The sequence below is a fragment of the Saccopteryx leptura genome, chromosome X, assembly GCF_036850995.1.
Source record: "Saccopteryx leptura isolate mSacLep1 chromosome X, mSacLep1_pri_phased_curated, whole genome shotgun sequence".
In the NCBI taxonomy this organism is placed as follows: Eukaryota; Metazoa; Chordata; class Mammalia; order Chiroptera; family Emballonuridae; genus Saccopteryx; species Saccopteryx leptura.
In genome coordinates, this window is record NC_089516.1 from 16,206,410 (window position 1) to 16,233,930 (window position 27,521).

The 27,521-nt window shown below is 45.8% G+C and overlaps 1 protein-coding gene across 2 annotated transcripts; it reads right to left on the reverse strand.

Moving 5' to 3' along the window:
- Nucleotides 1-540: 540 nt before the first annotated feature.
- Nucleotides 541-27,521, reverse strand: ACOT9 (acyl-CoA thioesterase 9). Of its 2 annotated transcripts, XM_066357151.1 has the most exons (16): nucleotides 27,342-27,519; nucleotides 22,728-22,825; nucleotides 21,803-21,829; nucleotides 20,736-20,781; nucleotides 18,259-18,429; nucleotides 17,963-18,000; nucleotides 13,932-14,015; nucleotides 13,209-13,312; nucleotides 9,482-9,555; nucleotides 4,728-4,795; nucleotides 3,483-3,594; nucleotides 3,230-3,320; nucleotides 2,754-2,839; nucleotides 1,992-2,079; nucleotides 1,690-1,840; nucleotides 541-749 (listed from the first exon to the last, which is right to left on the reverse strand). In XM_066357151.1, exons 1-16 carry the CDS (start codon nucleotides 27,359-27,361, stop codon nucleotides 661-663), a joined length of 1,347 nt encoding a protein of 448 aa, XP_066213248.1. In that variant the 5' UTR covers nucleotides 27,362-27,519; the 3' UTR covers nucleotides 541-660. The 2 variants fall into 2 exon arrangements, with proteins under 2 accessions (XP_066213248.1, XP_066213249.1); XM_066357152.1 differs by lacking the exon at nucleotides 21,803-21,829 and having other exon boundaries at nucleotides 27,342-27,521.

Consider the following 27,521-nt stretch of genomic DNA (forward strand, 5'->3'; position numbering starts at 1 on the left):
AATAACTCTATTTTCACCAGTCCCCAGCTGTAAAAAGGTTGGACACCACTGCCACAACCCGCCCAGGCCCAGCGGTGGGCGCTAGGAGCAGGGACACAGTCCCGTTTCCTTGTCCAGCCCGCCTCTGAGCACCTCTGCTAAGGCTTTGGGGCCAAAGCTTCCCACAAATCTTTCAGAATGCCACATCTTTCGTCCAGTCCCTTCACCCCAACTTTTCATCTACCCTCTGCTAACAAGAGAAGCCGAGAGCAGGGGAGAGGCAAAGCCCGACGGGGCCACGGAGCGCTGATGGGTTGAGAGGACCGAGAAGTGCAGCAATGGTCAGGCTTCACGAACGCCCCGCCCCGGCGCCTTGGCGAGAAGCCACGTGCATACTGACAGTCGGGGTGATGTGTAAGAAAAGAATGTTTCCAATGGTGTAGAAAAGCATCTGTCCTAATTCAATTTCTTCAGTAGGCAGGAAGTAACATGTGGGCTGACAATTTAAATAGTTTTGAAAGTGTTTATTAGTTAACACCTCCGCCCCCCCCCCGCCCCACCCAACCACCCTCTCGCTCTGCTTTTCTAATCGTCCTAAAAGCAGAATACATCGGAGCATGAGCAAAAGCAGCAGGCACCACGTGGCCGAAGGACGCCGCTCTTCCGCAAGCTCAGGCTTCCCTAGGGCTCCACAAGGTACTCCTTTCTCAGGGTCACTGGGACACTCATGGAGTTAAAATGCCGCTGCCCATCTAAGTACAACATGGACTCTGAAACACAAGAGAGACAGCCACGGAGAAACTTGCAGCACCTCAGAACAGCCAGGCACAAACACAAGACTACTTGGGAGCACCGGGGCAGTGATGGGAACGCGGCCCGGGCGGGGCGAGCGCTGTTGGGCGGGGAGCGCGTGCCCCAGGGAGCAGCCGACTCCAGCCCCTTCCCGTGGCTGGCCCGGTCTCTGACCACCGGTGGCTGCTGGCAGCTGGCACCGGCCCTGCAGACAGCAGCCAGGAGGGCAGAGCAGCCGCAGCCAACCGCGGCCACAAGGCCACCCAGCCTTCAGGGCTGCAGAACCTCAAAAGCACAATCTCCTAAGGAGATGCCTTCAAACTAACAGACATCCATGTACTTTCTACAGTTTAAAAAGAGCCTGACCAAGTGTGGCGCAGCGGAGAGAGCATCGACCTGGGATGCTGAGGACCCAGGTTTGAAACCACAAGGTCACCAGCTTGAGCACGTGATCATAGACATAACCCCGTGGTCACCGGCTTAAAGCCCAAGGTCGCTGGCTTGAGCCCAAGGTCACTGGCTTGAGGAAGGGGTCACTGGCTCAGCTGGAGGCCCCTGGTCACGGTACATATGAGAAGAAATCAACGAACAACTAAGGTGCCGCAACTATGAGTTGATGCTCTCATCTCCCTTCTTTCTGTCTGTCTGTTCCTCTCTCTTGCTAAAAAATTTTTTTAAAAAATAAAGGAAACAAATTTCTTTTAAAATTCTTCCCTTTGTGCCCTGGCCAGATAGCTCAGCTGGTTAGAGCATCGTCCAAAAGCACAGAGGTTGCCGGTTCGATCCCCAGTCAGCGCACATATGGGGACAAATTGATGTTCCTCTTTCTCTCTCTCCTTTCCTGTCTCTAAAATCAATAAAATAAACATTAAAAAAAAATTTCCCCTCGGTTTGAGACAAGCAGTCATTGCCGCTTACCTCCGTATGTCCTGGGGAAAACCACAGGCACGTCCTTCTCCGACCTGAACGTGAAATGGAAGACGTTGGTGGTCGTATGCTCTCTGTCCCGCAGAGAAGCCACTTCGCTGTGCACGCGGACTTGAATGTAATTGTCTTGAGTGAAGCAAACCTAAGACATTGTGACACACGACAGTTGGTCAATCCCACTGGGAAAGGGGAGCAGGTCGTCATCAGAGAAGCAAGTGCTTCAGAATACAAACGTTTCTCTTCTAGGCCCAAATGACTTGTAAAAAAAATGCATTTTACCGTCACACACCTACCTGGGAAGAAAGAAACAGCAAAGATCCAACCTCCACAGGTTTCTGAAACATGATATCATCCACGGCTACCACAAACGGGTAGGAACCACTATGGGAGAGGCAGAATTTGTGGTCAGCTGCAAAATTCAGACGGTCTCTATGTTTCCCCTAACAATCAGCTGAAGTAAAATTCAAATGATCAAAGAAGAAACCTAGAGAAGGGGAAGCGATCTGAGCAGCAGGGAACAGTAAGAGGTCCCTCTGTGACCAGACCTCGGGGACACGGCAGGTTCGGTTCAGTTCCAACGCCTCACTGAAGCAAGCGCTCAAAGAAAATGAGCCGTAACCTTTCTGCTGGCGGAGGGTCCTACCTTCAATCTGTAAAAAACCACCGTAGCTGCACAGCGCAATAAAGCGAGGTATGCCTGTAATGTACTGACTCACCCGGTCACAGGAACCGCCTTCGACAACGATGACCAAACTGAGCTGCTCAGCAGTGTGACATTTAAAAATTCCCCCCACACCCAGACTGGTCCAAAGCGTTCCGTTTCAGCGGGCTCTTTCAAAAGCACACCCACGCCTTGTCTTTCTCAGGCGTGTTAAAAAAAGTTTCATTTCAGTGGGGCAATAAAAATTGCTTCTCAGAAGTTAAAACTACCTTTATACTCAATACAATACACAGATGATGTACTGTGGAATTGTACGCCTGAAACCTATACACTTTTATCCAATGTAAAAGGATAAAGGATAAGGAAAGAAAAGACTGCCTTAAATCTAACTTACCTGAAGTTACAAGCAGTAGCCCATGCAAGTTCATAGGCTTTCCTCATAAGGAAACCACCGAAGATCCGATTGAAAATGTTTCTCTCCTATAGGACATAAAATGAATATTAAGAAATACAAACTCACCTGACCTGTGGTGGCGCAAGTGGATCAAGTGTCAACCTGGAACGCTGAGGTTTCCGGTTTGAAACCCCAAGCTTGCCAGGTCAAGGCGCATATGACAAGCCAACAATGAACAGCTAGAGTGAAGCAACTATGAGTTGATACTTCTCGTCCCGTCCCCCCCCCCTCTGTAAAATCAATAAGTAAAACCTTTAATAAAAAGAAAGCAATACAAGCTCATAGTCACCCCTGTATACTGAACAAAGGAATTAACAGTGCCAAAGAACAGAGACCAGTTTAATGATATCAAATCTTAAGTAACTGTCAGGATCGCAAGTTATCCTATCAGAAGACCTTCGACTAAACTGCAATACCTCAGGGTGGCAAATTTCCAGGCTCTTCAGTTTTGAATTCTCCATCCACACCGCGTTAGGGGGCAAAACTCGGCTCCGAAAACTTATAGTCCTGTGTAAATAGAGATTCAGTCAACTCTGTTAAGGGCATGGTTTTGCTGCTGAAAAATAAAACATTCGGAAACAATTCCCAGTATGTTCAGGCAAGCCTGATTCTGGAGAAAGCCGAGGGTCCAATGCTTTCCCAGCGTGGCCCCTCAGCAGCCGAACTCACTTGGGATCCAGCGTATTCAGAAATATCTCGTGTATGGCCGTCCTCTCCTCAGCACTAGGAGCCATTTTCAATAACGACGAGGAGCTGAAGACGACCCTTCTCTTCTTGTTCACTGAAACGTGGGACAGGAAGGAGCCGCGGTCAGGAGGGTCCCACGACACACAGGGGTTCCTGACCTGGGCTCCCTGGGACCCTACAGAGATAGTACTTCCCGACTGCAAAACTCCCACTGGAAATTGTACCTATGTCTCACAAAAACCTGCAGTGAGTCTTTGCTTCTATGTGGAAATTGTATCAGCTCAGTGAAAAAGCACTTATAATCATCCTAACCTAGAGCCCCACTGGCAGCTAGTTCATTAAGATATACTTCCATTTCATTAAAAATGAGAAAAAAAATTCTTCAATTAATACTGTCTGATCAATAAAATCGTTCAAAGTATGGACTTCATGGGACAAAAAACAAGGTATTTTTAATTTCAATAAATTCTTGGAATGAGTAACATACTTGACTGGTACAAGGAGTCCATATACACTCTTAAATAATCTCCTCTGCAGTAGTTAATGTGCTTTTATTTTTTTTTATTCATTTTTTTTAGAGAGGAGAGAGAGAGAGAGAGACAGAGAGGGAGAAAGAGGAGAGAGAGAGAGAGAAGGGGGGAGGAGCTGGAAGTATCAACTCCCATATGTACCTTGACCAGGAAAGCCCAAGGTTTCGAACCAGCGACCTCAGTATTTCCAGGTCGACGCTTTATCCACTGTGCCACCACAGGTCAGGCGTTAATGTGCTTTTAAAAATGTATCTTTTTATGCCTGACCAGGTAGTGGTACAGGGAATAGAGTGTTGGCCTAGGATGCTGAGGACCCAGGTTCAAAACCCCAAGGTCACTGGCTTGAGTGCAGGGTCGTCAGCTTGAGAATGGGATCATAGACATGACTCCACGGTCACTGGCTTGAGCCCAAAGGTCACTGGCTTGAAGCCAAAGGTCATTGGCTTGAGCCCAAAGTTGCTGGCTTGACCAAGGGGTTACTTGGTCTGCTGTAGCCCCCCCTAGTCAAGGCACATGTGAGAAAGCAATCACTGAACAACTAAGGTGTCGCAACGAAGAATTAATGCTTCTCATTTCTCTTCCTTCCTGTCTCTCCCTCTCCCTCTCCCTCTCCCTCTCCCTCTCCTTCTCCCTCTCCCTCTCCCTCTCCCTCTCCCTCACTTAAAAAAATTATCTTATTATAAACAAATTAATATACATTCTCCTTGTCTAAAGAGCTCTTCTTCCTCAGGGCCTTCAAGGATGAGCGGATTTATAAATGCCGACCTAAAGAGAAGAAAAGAATATAGTTCAAATGTTATTATCTAATAAAAGCAGCAGATGCACAATTATCCACTAGTTTTAAAGTCTGTGCTGTTCATTGTAGGTAATGCCCACTGACTGCTTCACACAAGAACCCTGCAACAATTAGGGAAGGCTGCCAGTTACTGTACAGACTCAGCTGTACAGTAGAAAGTTCACATTAAGAAAGGACAGGGCTGCCCTGATCGGTTGGCTCAGTGGTAGAGCGTCGGCCTGGCATGCAGGAGTCCCAGGTTTGATTCCCGGCCAGGGCACACAGGAGAAGCGCCCATCTGCTTCTCCACCCCTCCCCCTCTCCTTCCTCTCTGTCTCTCTCTTCCCCTCCCGCAGCCAAGGCCCCATTGGAGCAAAGTTTGCCCGGGTGCTGAGGATGGCTCTGTGGCCTCTGCCTCAGGCGCTAGAATGGCTCTGGTTGCAACAGAGCAACACCCCAGATGAGCAGAGCATCGCCCCCTGGTGGCCATGCCAGGTGGATCCTGGTCGGGGCGCATGCGGGAGTCTGTCTGACTGCCTCCCCGTTTCCAACTTCAGAAAAATACAAAAAAAAAAAAAAAAGAAAGGACAGGGCTACCTGCCGAAATGTTTCACCTGAATCTAATCAAGAGGGAACAAAGGCTGTAAAACATTCTACAAGACAGCTGGCCTGAACCCTGCAAAAATGCCAGTGTTGTAGAAGACAAAAAATGGAGGACTACTTTAAAGAAAAATGCTAAGCAGTTGTAATACATGATCCTTAATCAGATCCCGCCTTAGGGGAAGAAGCTACAAAAGATCTTTTAGGGACAACTGGCAAAGTTTGACTATGGCTTGTATGTTACATAATATATCAATGTTAGATTTCTTGAATATAATAAATGCACTGAGGTTATGTAGAATTACCTTACTCTTAGGAGATAGATGCTGAACTATTCATGGATGAAACAGTCTCAAACTTTCAAATGATTCAGACAGAAAAACAAATATATGTATATTGATAGAGAGGGCGGGAAAATAAGGCTGGTGGTAAAATGTTAATTGGTGAATTTAAGTGAAGGGTATATGCGTGTTCATTCCATTATTCTATTTTTCTGTAGGTGTCACATTTTGTTTTAGTGAGAAAGAGAGAGGGACAGATTGGGACAGACAGGAAGGGAGAGAGATGAGAAGCATCAATTCTTCGTTGAGTGCTTTCTCATATGTGCCTTGACCAGGGGGCTCCCTGACCCCTTGCTCAAGCCAGCAACCTTGGGCTCAAGCCACTGACCATGGGGTCATGTCTATGATCCCACGCTCAAGCTGGCGACCCCGCATTCAAACTGGATGGCCCGCACTCAAGCCGGCAACCTCAGGGTTTTGAACCTGGATCCTCTGAGTTCCAGGTTGATGCTCTGTCCACTGTGTCACCACCTGGTCAGCATGTAGGTGTCAAATTTTTAAAAATAAAAAAACTGAGCAAAAAGGAAGCCAGTATTTCACTATGGGAGAATCCAAAAGTTTGATGAAACAACAATGGAAACAAAGGAACTGAAATGGCAGCTTGGAGAATGAAATGCACTGCCTGAGAGAGGACCCTGAATACCCCCAGCACTGGCACGGGAGCCCAGCCGGGGCCCAGGAGCAGCCAGCAGGTCGGCAGGGGCTGCTGGGAGGACTTAGCCTAGACAGCGGCATTCTTCGCTCTGATTAGTCCCCAAGGTATTTTCCATCGTAACACCATTTTCCATGGCAGCTTTCCAGGCAGCAGAAATGAGTTCTCATCGTGGACTCCTAAGTCCAGTTTCTAATACAAACTGGACTTCCCACAGGCCGCCAGACTCCGCCCTGTACAGACAGCAATCCTGCCACACACCCTCCCACGCCACGCCTACACACAATCAGATGGTTTCTCTCTGTCTGAAGGCCTTTGGTGTAACTGCGGTTAGGAACCAAAATTCAATTCAAGAGTAAAAAGATGAAGTATAAAGTCAAATAAGTTCATGCTGCTTGATTAAAGTTGACTTGAAAATGACAGTATAAACTCATGAAGTTGGTTGTTTGTTTGCTATACCCCATGTACGCTCTGCCCACTGAGAAGGCCTAGACATAATGATCAACTAGTAACTACACGCAGTTCTAGCGCCCAGATTTTGGTTCCTAAATACCAGTTCCTGCTAAAAGGAACCCCAGGACTTGGAGAAATGGCTGATTCCAGGCCTGGGGCAGGAAATGTGTAAGATAAACCCAAGATAGCTCATTGTACCAGACTGCAGGCATGTATCAAAGACTAATGGGGAAATGTCAAAAGAGCTTATCACTGGCTTTGGCCGGCTGGTTCAGTGGTAGAGCATCAGCATGTGGATGTCCCAGGTTTGATTCCCAGTCAGGGCACACAGGAGAAGCAACCATCTGCTTCGCCTCCCCTCACCGTTCTCTCTGTCTCTCTGTCTGTCTCTCTTTCTTCCCCTCCTGCAGTGATGGCTCGATTGGTTCGAGCACATCAACCCCAGGCGCTGAGGATGGCTCCCTGGAGCCTCTGCCTCAGGTGCTAAAAATAGTTCAGCTGCGAGCATGGCCTCAGATGGGCAGAGCATCGGCCCCAGATGGGGGTTGCCAGGTGGAGCCCAGTCAGGGCACATGTCAGAATCTGTCTCTATCTCCTCTCCTCTCATTTGGAAAAGAAGAAAGGAAAAGAAAGAGCTTATCACAGCAGCCAACTCGAAGGAGCTCCACTGACCAAAGACAATATACGCTGAGCAGCAAGAGCAATAGCCGCAATCAGTGGAAAAACACGTACATTATATGTTAAAATCCATGCATCCACAATGAAGTTGTGCACAATGTGTGCACAAATCCATGCACACAATGGCTTTAAAAAGCCAAAACAGTAGAAAAACCATGTCATCACTAGCTAATGCACCAACTCATTATTTAGCAAAGGTATAAATAATGGGCAAGGATGAAACATTAATCTTGGCTTCCGTTTACAAATCAAAGTTCCCTACTTGATAAGAGAAAGGTCTTCTTCACAGAACTCCAGCTAATACATGGCAAAGAAATGACAGAACTTGAGAAGCATTTTACACTCACGCATGATTAAAGCAGTGACCTACAAAGGACAGTAAGAGCCCCGCAGGAAGACTGACTGGGAGCTAGCTATGCGAAGCATGACAGATCCAGTTTGGATACACCCTGCCCCGCACTGCACCCTGTAGGCCCCTGTGAGCATAAGCGGATCAACTGAACTTTGCAGCGGAAAGCTCAATCGGTCACTGTGTGAACCCATGCATCAATCTCGGCGTTACTCTGAGTGAGACAATCTATACCTCCTGATATGATGCAATATGACCTACACTATGAGACACACAGATACTGCTCTTGCCAAATATGCTGAGCCTGAATCTAATCAAGGCTTTAGATCTAACTTCAGGTTACAGAAAATCCTAGGAGTGGAGAAACAAGTCCAATAACAACAACAACAAAATACCACGAGAAAGCAATGAGACAAACCCAGAAAGTTGAACACTGCACAGAAGGACCGATCCAGCCTTCAACAAGTTGATAAATCAGTAAGGGGGCAGCGGGGACACATAACTATTCTGGGTTTAAACAGCCTTTAGAGCAGGGGTCTCAAACTTGCGGCCTGCGGGCCGCATGCGGCCCGCCGAACAATTTTGTGCGGCCCGCAGACTAATCCACGAAGTTCAAATTATTTTGGATAAAATTAAGTAAGCCTAGGGGCCTACTTGTATTTTTCATTTCTCTAGCATCCTAGCTAGACATTAGCTTAGTTAACAGCAGTTGTGATGCGAACTACAGTTTCTGGTCGTTTTGTGACACTGAGTAAACTGCATGTACGATTGTGCTTGTTGTACTGATTTTTTTTTTTGTTTTCAACTGCAGTGAGAAAAGTGTTGCGTAACAGTTGCCTTTTGTAGACCTAGTGTGGCCCGCCGCCGAACGGCTGTGATCTTGCTCTGCGGCCCACATGCTGAGTTGAGTTTGAGAACCCTGCTTTAGAGACCGCACAACTCTCTCTCTGATCTGTGAATAAACTAAAAGCCGTAATAACACTGCACACTTTCAATGGGTAAGTTATATGATATGTGAATTATATCTCAATAAAGCTATTAACCAACAAAACAGGCTTACAAGACATAAAAGTCAAATGTAATATGTGGACTCGGTTTGGATCCTAATTTGAGAAAACCATTGAAAAGATATTTGGGGAAAACTGATATGAACTATTAGAATATACTAAGGATTTACTAGTGTTTTTTTTTGGTTAGGTGTGCTAATGGTAATTAAGAAACCATTTTCATTTTTAAAGAGATGCCTACACTAAAGTGTTTAGAGGTGAAATGTCATTATGTCTGGAATTGGTTTTAAAATAAAAATACTGGAAAGCTGAGATCGCCGGTTCAAAACCCTGTGCTTGCCTGGTCAGGGCACATATGGGAGTTGATGCTTCCTACTATCCCCCCTCTCTCCTCTCTCTCTCTAAAAATAAATAATTTTTTTTAATTATGAAGAAATAATATACTTTACAAAACAAACAGATGAAGCAAATATGGCAAAAATGTTAAAACTCTGAAGTCTAGGTGATGGGTGCATATTCATTATTCTCTTCTCTCCGGTGTTATGGATCATTGACAATTTTCAAATCAAAGAATGAGGGAAACAAAGAATAATTACCCTTTATTTTCAGAATCACGAGCCACCATTACAAACGTTGCTTCCAAAACAGGATTAAATTCCTTGCCATGTAACTAAAGAACAAAGGAAAGAAAATGCAGATGTAAGAAATGCACTTCCTGGGAATACCTCCTGCAATTCTCATCGATAGCACGCATGCTTTGAGAAAGGCTGCAATTAGAAAACGAGAAGTGCCCTGGCCGGGGAGCTCAGCTGGTAGAGCATCGTCCCGATACACCAAGGCTGCGGGTTCAATCCCCGGTCGGGGTACATACGGGAACCACCAATGGATGCATACATAAGTAGAACAACAAATCAATGTTTGTCTCTCTCCCTCCCTCTCTGAAGTGCACTGCACAAAATGCGATGGGCGTGAACGACAGGCTTGGCGCTGTGCACGCCTGGGACCCACAGGGGCCTTCTGCAGCACCACTTCGCTGTCCTGCTTCACGCCGAGTTCTGCCTCTACTCAAGCCCCTCTGTGCTCAAAGGGGCGCACAGAGCCAGGGGGCCCCCTGCACTCGCACTGATGTTAGTATTCTCACGGTCCCTTCGTGTGCCAACTATCAGCACGTTTCTGATTCCATAGCCGACCACAGGGGCTCCAAAGAAGGAGTAAGATCACTGGTAATTCTGTGGATTAAAGTAAATATTTACAATTCACAAGCGTTTGAGGTTTCAAAGTGTTCCTTTACCCCTTCGAAGTCTGTACCTCCAGGACAATCCGATCATAAAGTGCGATCGTAACCTGAGGGCAGGTACATCTGGTTGCTTCATCACTAGCCCTCGTGACTAATGCCTGTTCAGGCTCCGTTACCTCCCCGGCCCTCTGCTAGCTTCTGCCCTAAGCCCTACACAGGAAGCCCTCCACCAGAGCCCCGAGTCCCCTCCAGGGGTTCACAAACACTGCCTCCTTTCTGCCCTAAGCCCTACACAGGAAGCCCTCCACCAGAGCCCCGAGTCCCCTCCAGGGGTTCACAAACACTGCCTCCTTTCTGCCCTAAGCCCTACACAGGAAGCCCTCCACCAGAGCCCCGAGTCCCCTCCAGGGGTTCACAAACACTCCCTCCCCCCCCCCTCCCACAGCTAACAGCTTGGAGGTCCTGGAACGCACCACGCTGTCTAACCCTCTCCGCAGCTGCCTGTGACGCTGTCCTCACGGCTGCATTCATCAACCTCACCCCCTCTCCTGGACCAATCACCTTCCCTGCTCCCTGGCACCCTCACCACTCCCTCCTTTGTTTGCCAGCTCACCCGAAACAAAACCTTCTCCTCTAGGGTTCTCACCCCCAAAGGGGACATTTAGAAATGTGGAGGGCTGATGGGGCTGTCGTCACCTGACTTGGGGGACATTACTAGTAGGATGGGGGTAAGCAAGGAGCTGGACACTTCACAACGCAGGGGACAGTCTTACAGATAAAAGGATTTTCCCCGTACACAATGCCAACAGTGTCCCTGTCGAGAAATGCTGCATGATACTTAACATGCTAGATCACGAATGCTTACGGGGCTGCCTCCCTGCTGCACCATGAGCTCCTTCAGGACAAAGACCATTTTCGTTCACATGTGAACCCCAAGCACTGAGAACAAGACTGGCAGTCAGCAGAAACCTGAGCAATGACTGCTGCCCTATGAATCACTGCAGGTCAAGATCGAGGACTACCAGACTGAAGGAAGAAAGATGATGAGAAGCATCAGCTCAGAGTTGTGGCACCTTAGTTGTTCATTGGTTGCTTCTCATATGTGCCTTGACTGGGGGCCTCCAGACGAGCCAGCAGCCTTGGGCTTCAAGCCAGCGACCTTGGGATTCAAGCCAGTGACCTTGGGCTTCAAGCCAGCGACCTTGGGCTTCAAGCCAGTGATCATGCGGTCATGTCTAGGATCCCACGCTCAAGCCAGAAACCCTGCGCTCAAGTTGGTGAGTCTGCACTCAAGCCAGTGACCTCAGGGTTTCAAACCTGGGACCTCAAAGTCCTCCTAGGCCAATGCTTTATCCACTGTGCCTTCACTGGTCAGGCTGACACTGATTTTCATTGGCCCTCTCCTCCCAAAAATTCCTGTATCACTTTTTCAACTTACTATCCTAGATTCAAATTGTCACACGATTCCCTAAAAAGCTGGTCCTATGCCAGCACATAGCACTGAGCAGGCTACAAATCAGCCAGGAAGATTTAAAAAGTACATGAACAAATCATAGCAGCATCCTCAACTACTCTGTGTTCTGTTTTAAAAAGTTACTGTCAGCCTGACCAGGCGGTGGCACAGTGGATAGAACATGGACCTGGGACGCTGAGGACCCAGGTTTGAAACCCCGAGGTTGCCAGCGTGGGCCCAAGGTCAGCGGGTCAGCTGTAGCCCCCTGGTCAGGCACATATGAGAATCAATCAATGAACAACTAAGGTGCCGCAACTACGAGTTGATGTTTCTCATCTCTCTCCGTTCCTGTCTGTCCCTCCCCCTCTCTCTCTCCTTCACTAAAAAAGAAAGAAAGAGAAATAGTTACTGTTGGTTACAGCTACACAGGAGTTACAGAATCTAACTGCTTACATACAGAATTGATAAAAAAAAACAAAAAACTTAACTATTTTGATAAATAACTTTAATTACAGCAAAGCAAGCTTCAGACTTTTACCAAAACATGAAGTGCTTCATAATCTCATACAGAAAAAAAAAATGTATCTGAGTGAATAGTTCTACTAAATACCCTGGCCTAACTGAGAAAGTCATTCTTAAATACGTTTTCATAATGAAACCTTGGACATACGCTGAATTATCTGATCCTGTGCTATTATCCTCTTTGAAGTAGTTTCTCTTGTCAAATGTCTTTATTTCTTTATAATTGCTATTCTGTGTTTTGCTCTTTAGAGAGGCGGTTCCTAACTGCTGTAAACAGTCTGAGTCAGTGCTTTTCAACCGCCAGTGTGCCGGTCCTAGAAATAGCTAACCACCCTCACTGGTCTAAGTGACTGTCCTGGGTTGAACTATGCCCCCAAAAAGGTAAGTCAATGTCCTAATCCCTGGTGTCTATAAACATGACTTTATTTGGAAATAGAGGTGTTGCAGATATAGTCAGTTAAGATGAGGTCATACTGGAGTTGGGGGGGCCCCGATTCAATATTCCTAATGTCTTTACAAAAAGAGGAGAGACAGAGAGACACAGACACACCTGGGGAAATGCCACATCACGATGCTAGCAGAAACTGAAGCATTACACGACAAGCTAGGGAACGCCAAGGACTGGCAGCAAACTACCAGAGGCCGGGAAGACGCGAGGGAGGGCTCTCCTTTACAAGTTGGAGAGGGAGTATGGTCCTGCCAAGACCTTGATCTCGGCCTTCCAGCCTCCAAACTGTGAGACAATTCATTTCAGTTCATTTATGCCATCTTGTTTGTGGAACTTTGTTACAGCAGCCAGGAATCTAACACATAGTGACCAATCCCATTCACGCGTAACATAACCCAGATTTTTGTGAAAACGTGAAACAAGTACCTTAAAGTGGAGCTGAGATCATCTGAAAGTAATAAACTCAAACACCAAGTAACGTGTCAGTCTTTATCCAGGAGGAAGATAGTAATAACCCACCATCTGTGTGACCTGAACTCGCCACTGATTTTCTGAAAGTGGTGAGCTCTAGCCCTGTCTAGGGACACACAGGCAATTAAGCTTTTCTTTCACTAAGACTAGTGGGTTGAATTGAAACGGGGCAGTCTTGGGGTGCTTACACACCTGGAACATCTGCATCTTCACTTCCATAGATGTCTTCCCAACCCAGCTGACATGGCCACTGAACTTGATGTCGTGCTCTGGGCTTAAGCTGTTCTGACACACATCTGCACAACAGAAAATCAATCTGAGTTCAAAATTTTCTGTGCTGTAAATGGACAATTTCATTGGAAATGTTGGTAAATTTCACTACATTTCTTTTTTGTCTTCCAAACATAATCACCTTTTTGACATAAGAAGAAATTTGCAAGGCTTTTTGAAAAACGTAGACAATGCAAATATCAAAAGTATAACTGAAACCACACAAAATCCTTCCACTCAAAGATAATTAACATAAATATTGTGGTACACAGCATTCTAAACATTGCCACATGCATATAGATATAAAAATTCCCCCCATTAAAGAAAAATAATTCCTCTAATCTCAGTAATATCTTGTAATCGAATTGGTTGTATCTAACAGAATAGTCACAGGGATGTAAAGTACAGCCTAGGGGATATAGTCAGTAATATTCTAATAACTATGTACGGTGCTAGGTGGGTGCAAGATTTATCGGGATGATCACTTAGTAAGTTACATAATATCTAATCACTAACTGTACACCTGAAACTAATATAGTATTGTATGTCAACTGTAACTGAAAAATAAAAAATGATTTAAATTAAAAAATAATGTCTTGTAATCATTAAGAATTCTAAGTAGGCATCGAAAACAATATTGCTTACCAATCTTGTCCACCAGGGCTGTAACTATCGACAAAGGAGACATTGAGGCTGAATGAATTTTGGTGTGCTTATAGCAAATAAAAACTGTAGGAAAACAAGAGAACCGAACAAGAGCAGAGCAAAATTATTTCTCAACATTTACAATCCACTCCCTGAAATCTATAAAAAGCCTTACCTTGTCTTAAAGACCCAAACCCGCATGTTTCGCTGGCCATCTTATCCTAGGACCCAAGACTTTTCTACAATGAAGAAATCTGGGACCCTCTAACCTAACTGCACGATCAGTTTTAGATTTGGTGAGGAAATGGAAGTGCAAAGCCCAGGCCCAGTAGGTGGCTTGTCGCCACCTACAGAGACACGGTATCTAAATCAGAAAAAGACCCCAGCACATGAGGCTGACAGCATCAAACATCTTCAGAAAATATATAGAAACAGTCACAAGGACTCGGCTGTTTCCTCCTGACTGTCTCCTAATCATAAAGGGATTGTTTCGCTCAGAGCTATTCCACCCTCCCACAGTACCCTCGGTTCCTACCTACACTGTGTTTATCTGCACCCTTTCCATGGTTTAACAAGCTGTTGGTATGTGCCAAGCATGGCTCTACACACCTTACAAACACCAACTCATTGAAAATTGTGTTGTCTTTTTTTTTTTTTTTTGTATTTTTCTGAAGCTGGAAACGGGGAGAGACAGTCAGACAGACTCCCGCATGCACCCGACCGGGATCCACCCGACACGCCCACCAGGGGGCGATGCTCTGCCCCTCTGGGGTGTCGCTCATTGCGACCAGAGCCACTCTAGCGCCTGGGGCAGAGGCCAAGGAGCCATCCCTAGTGCCCGGGCCATCTTTGCTCCAATGGAGCCTCAGCTGCGGGAGGGGAAGAGAGAGAGGCAGAGAGGAAGGAGGGGGGGGTGGAGAAGCAGATGGGCACTTCTCCTGTGTGCCCTGGCCGGGAATCGAACCCGGGACTTCCGCACGCCAGGCCGACGCTCTACCACTGAGCCAACCGGCCAGGGCCACGTTGTATTCTTTTTGTATTTAGTGGCCTCCCTGCTTTCCCCACGATTCATTCACATGTGGATCAGCGGCCCTCAGGACGGGTCTGTGCTCATAAGTGTTAGCTGTGACAATGAGCTCTTCCATCCATGCACCGCTGAAGGCTGTGCTGGAGGAACAAGAGGCTAAAAGAAAGAAATTTCCCTTCAAAGCCTTTGTGCTACCCAGAAAAGAAACGCTATGCTTCTGGCCCATGGCAACAGCAGTGGGGAGGAAGAGAAGGAAAAGATCCCAAGGCTAAGAAGAGGGAGACTTGTCGAGGCTTGAATGGTTCCCAGTATCAATGAAGATGGGGCACCATTCGCTGAAAAAGAGAACACAGGAAGAGGAGAAGGGGCTGTTTTCACCATGTTGAATTCAACAAGTCTGGAGCCCATCCAAATGACGTGTCCAGGAGAGAGGAAGGCAAACTGGTCTGGAACGCAGAAAAGCAGGCCAGGAACTGTACCTTCCTAAGCGTTTCCCATACTGACATCAATGAAGCATGCGGAGTAAACGAGATTATTTCTGGAGAAGGTGCAGATAACCAAACCCGGGGCAGAAGACAGCCCCCTGGGGATAGGCCTCACCTAGGGGATCGCTGGAGGAGGAGGAGAAGCCTAGCCAGGAGACGGGGAAGGAGGCACCGGAGAGCAGGATGGAACAGCACTGAAGGCCCAGGCCAAGTGTGACAGTGTCAGGAGCCGCGGAGGGGCCGAGGAAGCCCAGCAGATCGTGCACTGCGGGCAAGGGGAGCAGAAGCCCGGCTCTGGCGGGCTGGGGAATAGCAAGGGGAAGGAATTTATAAGGTATTTGCCTAGGACCTCATTCTTTCCAGAAAGTTAGCTCTCAAGTGATGGAAAATGATAGTTGGAGAGTGTTATAGGGAAGGAGATTTTACCTATTTTGAATTTAAGATCAAAAAGACAAATACATAATAAGGCAAGTTCCTGGAGAAATGGACAGAATAGAATCAAGTAAACAAGTCAAAGGCATTGGCCACCAAGAGGAGGAAATAAGGGAAACACAGGTAGTGGCAAGGGCGTTGCATATTTAGGGACACTTAAGTGAATCAAAGTCAAATATATGTGTATATAATGTGTTTAAAGGCCAGTAAGAAGTTTTAACCAGGTTTACTTAATCTCAAGACAAAAGTAGCCAGGTGTGAGCTGAACAATGGACTTGCGTCTATATTTTTAAAGTTATTAGAGCCTTTCTTTAAACCCGTTCCCAACAGTTCAGTCCACAAGTCATCAGGCAGGAACAAGCAAGGTGGCCCAGAGCAGGGTGCTGAACCCCAAGTGGGGTCAGGAGGACAGGCAGAGAGGCAACGAGAGGGATGGCCCTGCACACATGAGGAGGGGACCTGTGGAAGGCGACCTGGCACGGACTGGAACCCCAGTTTGGCTACATCCAGGGGGACTGATCAATTTAAGTAAATGTATTAAGGAAATGAAGCCAGCTGGAGAAAGGAATTACAACTATGAAAAGGGAGGAAATAAGAACAAAATTGTGGTGTTGAATTGGAACTATCAGTGTGAACTCATGGTTCCCATAGATACTAGAGGTAAATGTGTGTGAGCATATATTCCTCAGCTCATTCAATAAAAGGGTGGAGCCCTGGCCGATTGGCTCCGTGGCAGAGAGTCAGTCCGGAGTGTGGAAGTCCGGGTTCGATTCCCGGCCAGGGCACACAGGAGAAGCATCCATCTGCTTCTCCACCCTTCCCCCTCTCCTTTCTCTCATTTTTCTCTTCCCCTCCTGTAGCCAAGGCTCCATTGGAGCAAAGTTGGCCCAGGCACTGAGGATGGCTCCATGGCCTCTACCTCAGGTGCTAGAATGGCTCCGGTTGCAGCGAAGCAACGCCCCAGATGGGCAGAGCATCGCCCCCTGGTGGGCGTGCCAGGTGGATCCTGGTCGGGCACATGCAGGAGTCTGTCTCTCTGCCTCTCTGCTTCTCAGTTCAGAAAAATACAAAAAAAATATAATAATAAAGCTAGCTTGGAGAAGGGACTAGGACAGTCCTGGGACAATTTGAGCATCAAAAGAGATGATAGTAACATATTATAACCCACTTGATAAAACAGGAATCCCTGAGTCCATACTGATTTTAAAGTAATAAGTTGAAAGTCTGATGAGGGATAGGATATTTACAAGGTCTTAACTATCTCCCGACAAGGTACTTACTAGTTACAAAGGGGAAAAAGTAACTTTACAGTGAGGAAGTCTGGCACATGCCACCTTCAACAAGGAATCAAAGTTAACATCACAGTAATGGGACAAGTTAGAACTACGCCTCACTTGATAAGATGCAATAAGAACACAGCATCTCCTCTGTGACACTGCTGCCAACGACACACCTCCTCAATCTAATCTTGGGGAAGCATCAAATCCAAACTGAGAGAACTTCCACAAAAGACGTCACCTATAACCTTCAAAAGTGTCAAGGTCACGAAAGTCAGAGAAAGACTCAGCAACTATTCCTGACATGACGACTAAATGCACCACGGGATTCAGAGCTGGGCCCGTCTGCTCTGAAGGCCCACTGGCGGAAGGTGACTGCGGTCTGAGGGTGAGACCGTCCAATGCAGCAGCGAGAAGCTCCTGATTCTGATGAGTGCATTGTGGTTACACAGGAGAAGGTCCTTGTTTGTACAAAACAGACATGAAAATATTTAAGGGTGATGTGCATGTCAGCAATGAATTCTCACATGATACAGGGAGGGAGAATTCTTTGTACTTATTTGCAACTTTTCTATAAATGTAAGACTATTTTAAAAAGTTGTAAGAAAGGAGAATTAATCAGATAATAACTGTTAAATAGGAATCAACATTTGGGGGGAATGACAAGTCAGAGATAGTAGCCCTTCTTTTTCTGTTATTTTAGAATATTCTGATCTGTGCAAATTAAAGAATAAAAAAAATCCCTTTCTAGCCAGAGGGTTCAATATACAGGTCTAATTAGCTATTAGAAATACTAAAATAATACAGTACCTCCTAAGCTGTCAAGATCCTCAAGAATCCTGCCAAATCTGTGAAATAAAGAAAACTGGGATTAAATGGAAATCATGTTGATAGCCCTGTGAAAATAAAATAACACACTTTGAGGTGATAAAAACATCATAAAATTAATTGTGATGATGGTTGTGCAACTCTCTGAATGTACTAAAAACCACCGAATTGCACACTTTAAATAGGTAAAAGGTATAGTGTGCGAATTAGATCTCCAAGTTGCAATAAAGAAAGGCGATGAAATAAAAATGACACAAATAAAAACAGTGCTCTGTTACCTCACGGTGTTTTGAACAGTCAGATATTTCTCTCGTAACTCCGGCTGACTGCCCAAAGGCAAGAGAGTTTCCACGTAACTGTCTTTCATTCTCCTCGGGGGCAGTACTTCCTGGGACTTAGCCAAAAAACTGTGAAGTAATTTTCTCTCCTCCAATGCTTTCATATGGTCTCTAAGAAGAAGGGATGAAAGCGTCATGAAACACAGGAGCAGTGCTGTCCCTCAATGCCAGTGCCACACAGGCCAGACAGACACCACCGAAGAGGGACAGAGAAGGTCTGGACCTACGTCACCTCCTCTTCCCCTCCCTTCACACCTGCTACTTGGTGAAATTCAAGTTTTCTATTAAAATTTCTTAGGCTAGCAGATAAGAAAAACACTTCTAAGTGATAACGGATATATACCCACATGAACCATATTCACCCTCGTCAAAAAGTGTTTTCAAATAATAGAGTATTTGAAATCAAATTAAAAATACAGAGATGGGCACAATAGTATATAAACACATATGGGTTAAAGAACATGGCCACTGCATTCCACATTCTTCTCTCACCCTGACAGTTCTCATATTCTCTGCGCCCCAAACCTCTCCCTCTCCCCACCTCTGCCTCCAATTTCAGGAAAGAGAGATAGAGGAGGAAAAATGGAGTATATCCTAAGAAGTGAAAGGCAGAGCAAAAGGTAAAAAGGAAATGAATATGAGAAGGAGACAGGGAAGAAAAACAAGAGACATTAAAATAGAAGAGGACAAGACAAGGGAATAGGAAACTAAAATGTTGACAATATCATTAAATAAGATGTCTTTTTAAGCATCACTTATGAAATATTTATTGTTTCCAGGAAGTTTTAGCCTGCAAAAAAATATAGGGGATAGAGGAACAAGTTTCTTTGTTTTGTTTTGTTTTGACCGAGACAGAGAGAGAGTCAGAGAGAAGGACAGAGAGAAGGACAGAGAGGGACAGACAGGAAGGAAGAGAAATGAGAAGCATCAATTCTTTGTTGCGACACCTTAGTTGTTCATTGATTGCTTTCTCATATGTGCCTTGACTGGGTGGCTCCAGCAGAGCATGTGACCCCTTGCTCAAGCCAGTGACCTTGGGCTTCAAGCCATCAACCTTGGGCTTCAAGCCATCAACCTTGGGATTCAAGCCAGGGACCTCTGGGCTCAAGCCAGTTACTATGGGGTCATGTCTATGATCCCACGCTCAAGCCAGCGACCTCTGGGCTCAAGCCAGCGACCATGGGGTCATGTCTATGATCCCACGCTCAAGTTGGTGAACCCGCGCTCAAGCTGGTGAGTCCACGCTCAAGCCAGCGACCTCGGGATTTCAAACTTGGGTCCTCTGCATCCCATTTTGATGCTCTATCCACTGTGCCACCACCTGGTCAGGCAGAACAACTTATTTTTAAATTGATTTTATAGAGAGGTAAAGGGAGCTGGAAGGGAAGAGAGGGAGGCAGAAACATCGATTTCTTGATCCACTTATTTATTCATTCATTCGTTGGCTGACTCTTATAAGTGCCCTGACTGAGGATTGAACCTGCAACCTTGACGTATCAGGACAATGCTCTGACTACCTGAGCTACCCAGCCAGGGCTAGAAGAACAAGTTAAATAGCACCAGGTAAATCCAGAATGCGGACCATTCTACAAGACAAATGGCTTGGCCTCTTTAAAGTCAAGGTCAAGGGGATAAAAAAAAAAGGGGGGAGGAACAACTGTCTTATTATTCTAGATTGGGGGGGACTAAAGAGTCGTAACCACCAAATGAAATACGTAATCTCTTATTAGATCTTGATGTTTTTAAAAAGCTATAAAAGACATTTGAGGAACAGTTGAGGAATTATGAACACAAATGAGCAATATACTATCTATAGGATACTATAGTAGTTCCTATGAGGAACTATGAGGGAATTACTGTCAATTTCATTATGCAGCACTCTGCCTTTCTTGTTGGAGATACGTAAATACTGATTTTGTTACAAAGGAAAATATATTTATTTACTGGAGATGTACACTGAAGTGTCATAACAGCTATAACATCAAGCTGTTCCTGTGTGTGTCCTGACCAGGGATCGAACCAGCAACCTGTGTTTCGGGACGATGCTCTAACCAACTGAGCTATCCAGCCAGGGCAGTATCACCCTACTTTATAGCATAAAAATACTGAAAGAGAAAGACCATATGGGAACCTGGTTAATTGTGAACTAACAAAAAGCAATAAAGGCATTATGCTACATGAAATAGAAAAACAAGGAAACCTGGGTTCAAGTCCCAAAACCTGACACTTAATCGTTCAGAGTTTTCATTTCACCACACGTAGAAAAGGGGATAGCAACATATGCAATAAGCCTGTCACAAGTTTTATTGAGAGCCAGTAAAATAATATACCTGACTGCACTTTGAAAAGTCTAGAGTACATGTTAATCACATTACAGGTGAATAGACACGCCAGAATGAATACGCCAGAGTGCGTACCTCCAGTTTTTGGAAGCTCCCACTATGTCCCGCAACTTATCTCGAACTGAAACAAAGATAAAGAGGTCATCTCTTGAAACAAAGAAATATGAGAACTGAATTACGGCAACAGGCGCAAGCACTACAAAAAGTGATTCATGCACTGGGAAGCTTTAAAGAGCCACAAGTTTCCATTAAATGCCACAAAAACAGCCAGAGAAGAAGGGATCAGGCCTCTGCTTCCTGAAAATTTGAAACAACGATTGCCTCCTTAGTGCGGAAAAGAATACCTTTGTGCCAATCATTAGGATTTACATCAGGGGTCTCAAACTCGCGGCCCACGGGCCACATGCGGCCCGCCGAACAATTCTGTGCGGCCCGCAGACTAATCCACGAAGTTCAAAATATTTTGGATAAAATTAAGTAAGCCTAGGGGCCTACTTGTATTTTTCATTTCTCTAGCATCCTAGCTAGATATTAGCTTAGTTAACAGCAGTTGTGATGCGAACTACAGTTTCTGGTCGTTTTGTGACACTGAGTAAACTGCATGTACGATTGTGCTTGTTGTACTGATTTTTTTTTTGTTTTCAACTGCAGTGAGAAAAGTGTTGTGTAACAGTTGCCTTTTGTAGACCTAGTGCGGCCGCCGAAGGGCTGTGATCTTACTCTGCGGCCCACATGCTGAGTTGAGTTTGAGACCCCTGATTTACATAAATAAAAGAGGATAACTTCAATTAGTCATCAGATGGGGCTCCATCAGTAACAGGAGTCCTCTTAATGATGGAGACACTATGAACAGAATCCCCACCAAGCTTCTTCTAGGCAATAGATCAAACTACTTAAGGATGTAGCGTTAATCAAGGAGTAGCATTAATATCCAAATCTGAGTAGCACTCTACTTGATTTCTCATATATTTATACTATCCTAATTGTTAGAAAAGCTTACGCCAGAAAAAATGAAGCAGAGACGTACATTCAGAAAAGACCAAGCATGAAATTTTAGTTAGTGCTCACTGCCCCAAAGCGGAAGAAAGAATTAGCGGGGGAAAAAAAAAAAGGCCTTAGTTGATACAAATTACCACACACACCATGATTCACGTGTATAGGTGAACATGCTAGATAGATAAAGGGAAAATAAATTAGATAAGCAGTAGAAATTCAAAACTAAAACATCAATAGAATTTCAAATAATGTGTCGAATTCATGTTTTTTCTAGCATTTAAAAATATATATTCCAGTTACAGGAAATGAATGATTCTTCAATAACTGATCAAAGCCAAATATTGTTGGATTAACAGGCACTTTAACTTTCAAACAATAACCATTAGTGAATGACATCGTCTTATTTCTGACTTTTTTCCTCCTGAGCCCCTTGAATAAAAGAATGAACAGGAAGTACGCCAAACGGCGAGACTGTTGATGCTCGCTGACAGGAAGTGATCACAACTGGCTTTAGCCAGCGGAGGAAGGGAGGCCAGGGCTGAGTACCAGAAGGAAAAGTAGAATTTTAAATTATATTTACACAATATATTTATGCAGGCCCTTCAAAGAAGCAACAATTCTAATTATAATAAATACTCCTAAATTGATAAAGACATCCATAGTTTGCATATCAGGTTAGTAACTGAAATTAATTTCAATTAAACATGGACTAAACAGGGTCCCCCTAACAAAATTGTGGCCTAGGAGCATTTAGCTGGTACAGCTGAAGGGCCCATCTCTTACTTATGCATTAGGTTTCTTTTTCCCAGGCCTTCCCCTTCAGTACCTACACACAGGAAGTCACAATCATCTCACTGAAGGAACTCAGTCCCCAAGGTTCCCAGGAACCGAAACGCAAATTCTGAATGTGATCTCTATCCACCGCTATCCTGGTCATTTAATAAAGGAAAGTTTATGAAAGATCTACCTTTAATATGCTTCATTTGCTCTAAAGTATCTGTCTATACGCCTCCCAAATAAAACAGGGTTTTTCACTACAAGGGTCTAAAAAAGTAAACACCCCATGCTTACCTTCCTGAAAGTGGTGACCTCTCTGTTTCTCAGGATTCTGGGGCCCTTGAGTCAGTCCTCTGCCAGGAAGCAGCAGCCCCTTGCTCAAGGCAGAAAGCCTACAAAACAAGAAAAAACACACTTAGGGTAGTTCTTCCCTGGCAACCCCAAAGACCTGTGCCCCTCCCAGAGCACTGGGCTGGCCCACATCCTCGGCATCTAGTCGTGCACCAAAGAACATTCTGGACAACGACTGACTGCATAGCATAAGATGGTGATATACCGCATACCATCTAGGTTTGTGTACGTTCACCCTGTGATGTTCACACGACATAACCGCCGAACGATGCATTTCTCAGAACTACCCGTCATTAAGCAGTGCTTGGCCGTGCTGCATATTGTCTGGGAGGGGGCCTGCACTTGTTTCTCAAGTGTATGCGTATTTGCATTTGAGGCTACTCCATAAATCATCTCTCCCACTAGAGTAAACATTTCATTTTATTTTTCTATTACAATTTACATTCACTATTACTTTGTATTGGTTTCAGGTGTACAGCACAGAGGTTAGACAGTCACAGACTTTACACAGTGTTCCCCTGATATTTCCAGTACCCACCTGGCCCCATACAGTTACGACAATGATATTATATTCACTTTGCTGTGTTTTACATCCCCGTGACTGTTCTGTAACTGCCAATCTGTACCTCTCAGTCCCTTCACCCTTATCACCCTGGTCCCCCAACCTTCTTCCGTCTGGCAACCATCGGTCTCAGAAAACATTTCTTGAGAGCAAAGACCGATGAGGTAACTATTTACAAAAGAAACAAAAGATATGAACCAGGTTTAATGGATTTATTCTTGCTCTTTCTATTTTATTAGCCTCAGAAGCCCAGAATCGATTTGGTGAGTAAACTAATTATGGACATTTATTTTGTTCATTAACACAGCATATTTCCTCAGTAGATAAGCTAAATCCAATTATAAGTTAATCAACTTTGAAAACAGAATGTAACCCTTGCCGGAGTCAAAGATAGTATTTATTGGACTTAGGCAGAAATTTCTTAATCCCCAATGAAATAAGTGTGCCTAGCCTATTCTTCCAAAGTAAGTTATTTACATTGGCTTCGACTCACTATTGCTTTAAGTGTTGACTCCTAACCAGACACTCTAATACCACAAACAACACATCTAACGCAAGGACAAATGATGACTACCATCCCCAACAAAAAGTATATGTTTCATTTTCTTTAGAGCCCCACTTCACTATAGATTTCTCTTCTGAATTAAATATAGCATTCAGGAAAACTCTCTCAGTAAAAATATTTGGTAAGACCAGAATGCTTGTTGGAGTGTTTGGAGTTTTGGTTTTGTGTGCACTCGGGCTCTCCACTCTGAGGGAACACCTCGATTTAGAGCAGGGGTCCCCAAACTACAGCCCACGGGCCACATGTGGCCCCCTGAGGCCATTTATCCGCCCCTGCCACACTTCCGGAAGGGGCACCTCTTTCATTGGTGGTCAGTGAGAGGAGCATAGTTCCCATTGAAATACTGGTCAATTTGTTGATTTAAATTTACTTGTTCTTTATTTTAAATATTGTATTTGTTCCCATTTTGTTTTTTTACTTTAAAATAAGATATGTGCAGTGTGCATAGGGATTTTTCATAGTTTTTTTTATAGTCCGGTCCTCCAACGGTCTGAGGGACAGTGAACTGGCCCCCTGTGTAAAAAGTTTGGGGACCCCTGATTTAGAGACTAAACAAATGCAGGTGGCTCTTTTGTGAGTGGAAAGAAAAGAAGCTAAAAGACTGGCCACCACAGTTGAATAAACCAGTCATGTCTACAGTCTATTATTTTATCTTATTTTCATAGCGAGAGAGAGGGAGAGAGACAGGAAGGGAGAGAGATGAGAAGCATCAACTGGTAGTTGTGGCATTTTAGTTATTTATTGATTGCTTTCTCATATGTGCCTTCACTGGAGGGCTCCAACTAAGCCAGCGACCCTGCACTCAAGCCAGCGAGCCTGCGCTCAAGCCAACGACCTTGCGGTTTCTAACCTGGGTCCTCAGCGTCCCAGGTTGACACTCTGTTCACTGTGCCACCACTGGTCAGGTTTGTTTTTCTTCTTTTTTTTTCTTGTGTTTATTCTTTGATCTCATAGGAAAATAAGCCTCTTTGTCATATATTTTAGATTCATTTTTTTCACAGTAAACTTTCCTTTTCTGTACTTTTACATGTATATTAATACTTTAGTCTTCTAACTCTTGCTCTCTAATTTGCATTTTCTCAGAACATGATCAGAATTTTCCTTTTTTCTCACCATTTCATTTTATGTATTTTCTGTAGGTTCAAATCCCTTCCTGAAGGAAACAGGCCTTTACTCTGCCTTCTCAGAAACTAGCATCCTACAACTGAATGCCTGACACCTCCACAGTCCACTGTTAAAAACCTTTGATTCAATCAACTAGCTCGAGCCCAGTCCGCGACCCCGCTCCCATGGGTATATGTGTGCGACTCCGCTCCCATGGGTACATGTGTGCGACCCCGCTCCCATAGATACATGTGCGCGACCCCGCTCCCATACAAACGTGTGCGACCCCGCTCCCATCCGTACACGTGTGCTACCCCACTCCCATAAGTACACGTGTGGGATCCCGCTCCCATACACATGTATGTGCGACCCTGCTCCCATACATACATATGTGCGTACAGACAGAAAAGAGCCTGCTCCTTCACAGTCTCTCTACCCCTTTATGTATGCAGCACTGAGGGGGAGGGGGAGGGAGAGGGATTTAACCCTAACCAACACCTGGGTACTCAGGGTTACTGGCTTATTCCATAATAAACCCTCAGTAATTTTAGAGTGAAACCCCTAAGCCTTTATTTACTATTTTTATTGTTTTCAGAGAAAGGGAGAAGGTAAGAAGGAAGCGAGAGGGAGGGAGAGGGAGAGGGGAAAGGAGTAGGAGAGGGGAAAGGAGAAGGGAGAGGGGGAAGGAGAGAGAAACATCGATCTGTTGTTCCACTTATTTATGCAGTCATTGTTTGAGTCTTGCATGTGCCCTGGCCTGGGAATTGAACCCACAATCTTGGCATATTGAGCTGTCACTCCAACCAACTGAGCTATCAGGCCAGGGCCATCTGTGAGCCTTTAGAAGAAACTGTCAAAAGGCTTTGTGGGCGCTCAGACCCTAGGACTCCATGACTGAACCTTTCCGATGAGGAGACCAAGGCACGCAACCCCCTCTGTGGCTTGCTTAGGGAGTCACAGAAGTCACCTGAAGGTGTGAAAAGAAGTGGCTTTGCTCTGTTCTGGGGATGGCTCTGTCAGGGTGGGTGTCTGGGAAGTTTTCAGTACAACAGGCAATGGCACTCGGGCCCTCCACTCTGAGGGAACACCTCGATTTAGAGACTAAACAAATGCAGGTGGCTCTTTTGTGAGTGGAAAGAAAACAAGCTAAAAGACTGGCCACCACAGTCGAATAAACCAATCATGTCTACAGTCTATACTCACTGATGAACTTTCTCCATTAGACACTAATGGAGTACCTGCTTAAAACTCAATAGGACTCACAAGAAAGGAATGCGAGTTTATGGACATTCACTGCAAAGAAAGAGGCCTTCCAAACCAGCGGAGAGGAGACCACGAAAGGTTTCCTGGGAGAAGACACATGGGGAAGACTGTGGAACTTACAGAGGGCCTTTCACATTGTGTCCAGTGCAAGCTAAAGCCAACTGAGGCCCTTCTTTTAACCTGACTTCCAACCTGTCTGCAAACTGTGACAAAGTTTCTAATCTTTTTAAGTGTTATAAACAAGACACACACAGAGAGAACCTTTCTGGAGTAATAGCAAGGCCCACAGGCACAATGAGAGAGAATCAAGACCCCGAAGAGAATTTATGGGGATCAGTGTCAGAACCATTATGGAGCATCAGAAGGGCTGGCGCAAGTGCAGCCAGGCGACTCCAGAAGCTGGAATAGGGTTGGGGGAAGCCACCTGGGGCACAACCAGGCAGAAAGAATTTGAACAGCTGGAGGGGGCACGGAGAGAGCCAGGCACGCACTGAGGTCTAAAGCCTTAGGCCTTAACCTGGCAAGCTGGGATGACACGACCTATACAAAATGGCAACCCCTTCATCCAAGTGACCCATCAAAGTCCCCCTTGCTGCTCTTTAAAGTTCCGATCAGCACCAGGGGTCCTCACCACAAATTCCTGAGAGCCCAGCAGGAACCCTACAATATCTACCCACATTACAATACACTTAAGTCTCAGTCCAAGTAGATAAAGCCCTTCAGCCTAAAAATGCTGTCCAAACAAAGGCAAGAGTCCGACAAAGTAATGTGGAACTCCGACTACCAGCTTTCTGCCAAGGGGCTGCCCCAAACCACACCCGTGATGAGCAAACGGAAAGGAATCTGGGGAACACCCATCCTCCCTTAAGAGTCCTGCTTCGCTTTCAGTATGACACTCGGGGCCGGGAGACGCTCAGGTGGGGAGCGCTGCGCCCAGCCCGGCCGGCGGCCCAGCGCCCTCCGCACCCGGCCTCGGTCCGGCCCAAATGCCCATGCACTAGTCCCGCCCACGCCAGCCCGGCGCTTCCGGCCGGCCGGCCGCCCGCGCCGCCCCGCTCCTCACCGCAGCGCCGCACGCCGCATCGCGCCCTGTCCCCGCGCACGCGACCAGACCCGGGCCCCGCGCGCCCGTCGGCGGGCTGGCGTAGAAGCAGCGGAGAGCGCGACAGCGACCCGGAGCGGGACCACGACTCGCTCCGCGCGCGACCGCACCCTCGCGCTGGGGGCGGGGCCAGGCCGGGTC

Coding starts and splice junctions, on each gene's coding strand:
- ACOT9 (XM_066357151.1), bottom strand. CDS start 27,361: ATGCGGCGTGCGGCGCTGCG. Junction 18,001..18,258: donor ACTGTTCAAAACACCGTGAG/GTAACAGAGCAC, acceptor TTTATTTCACAG/ATTTGGCAGGATTCTTGAGG. Junction 14,016..17,962: donor GGATCTTGACAGCTTAGGAG/GTACTGTATTAT, acceptor GTTTTCCTACAG/TTTTTATTTGCTATAAGCAC.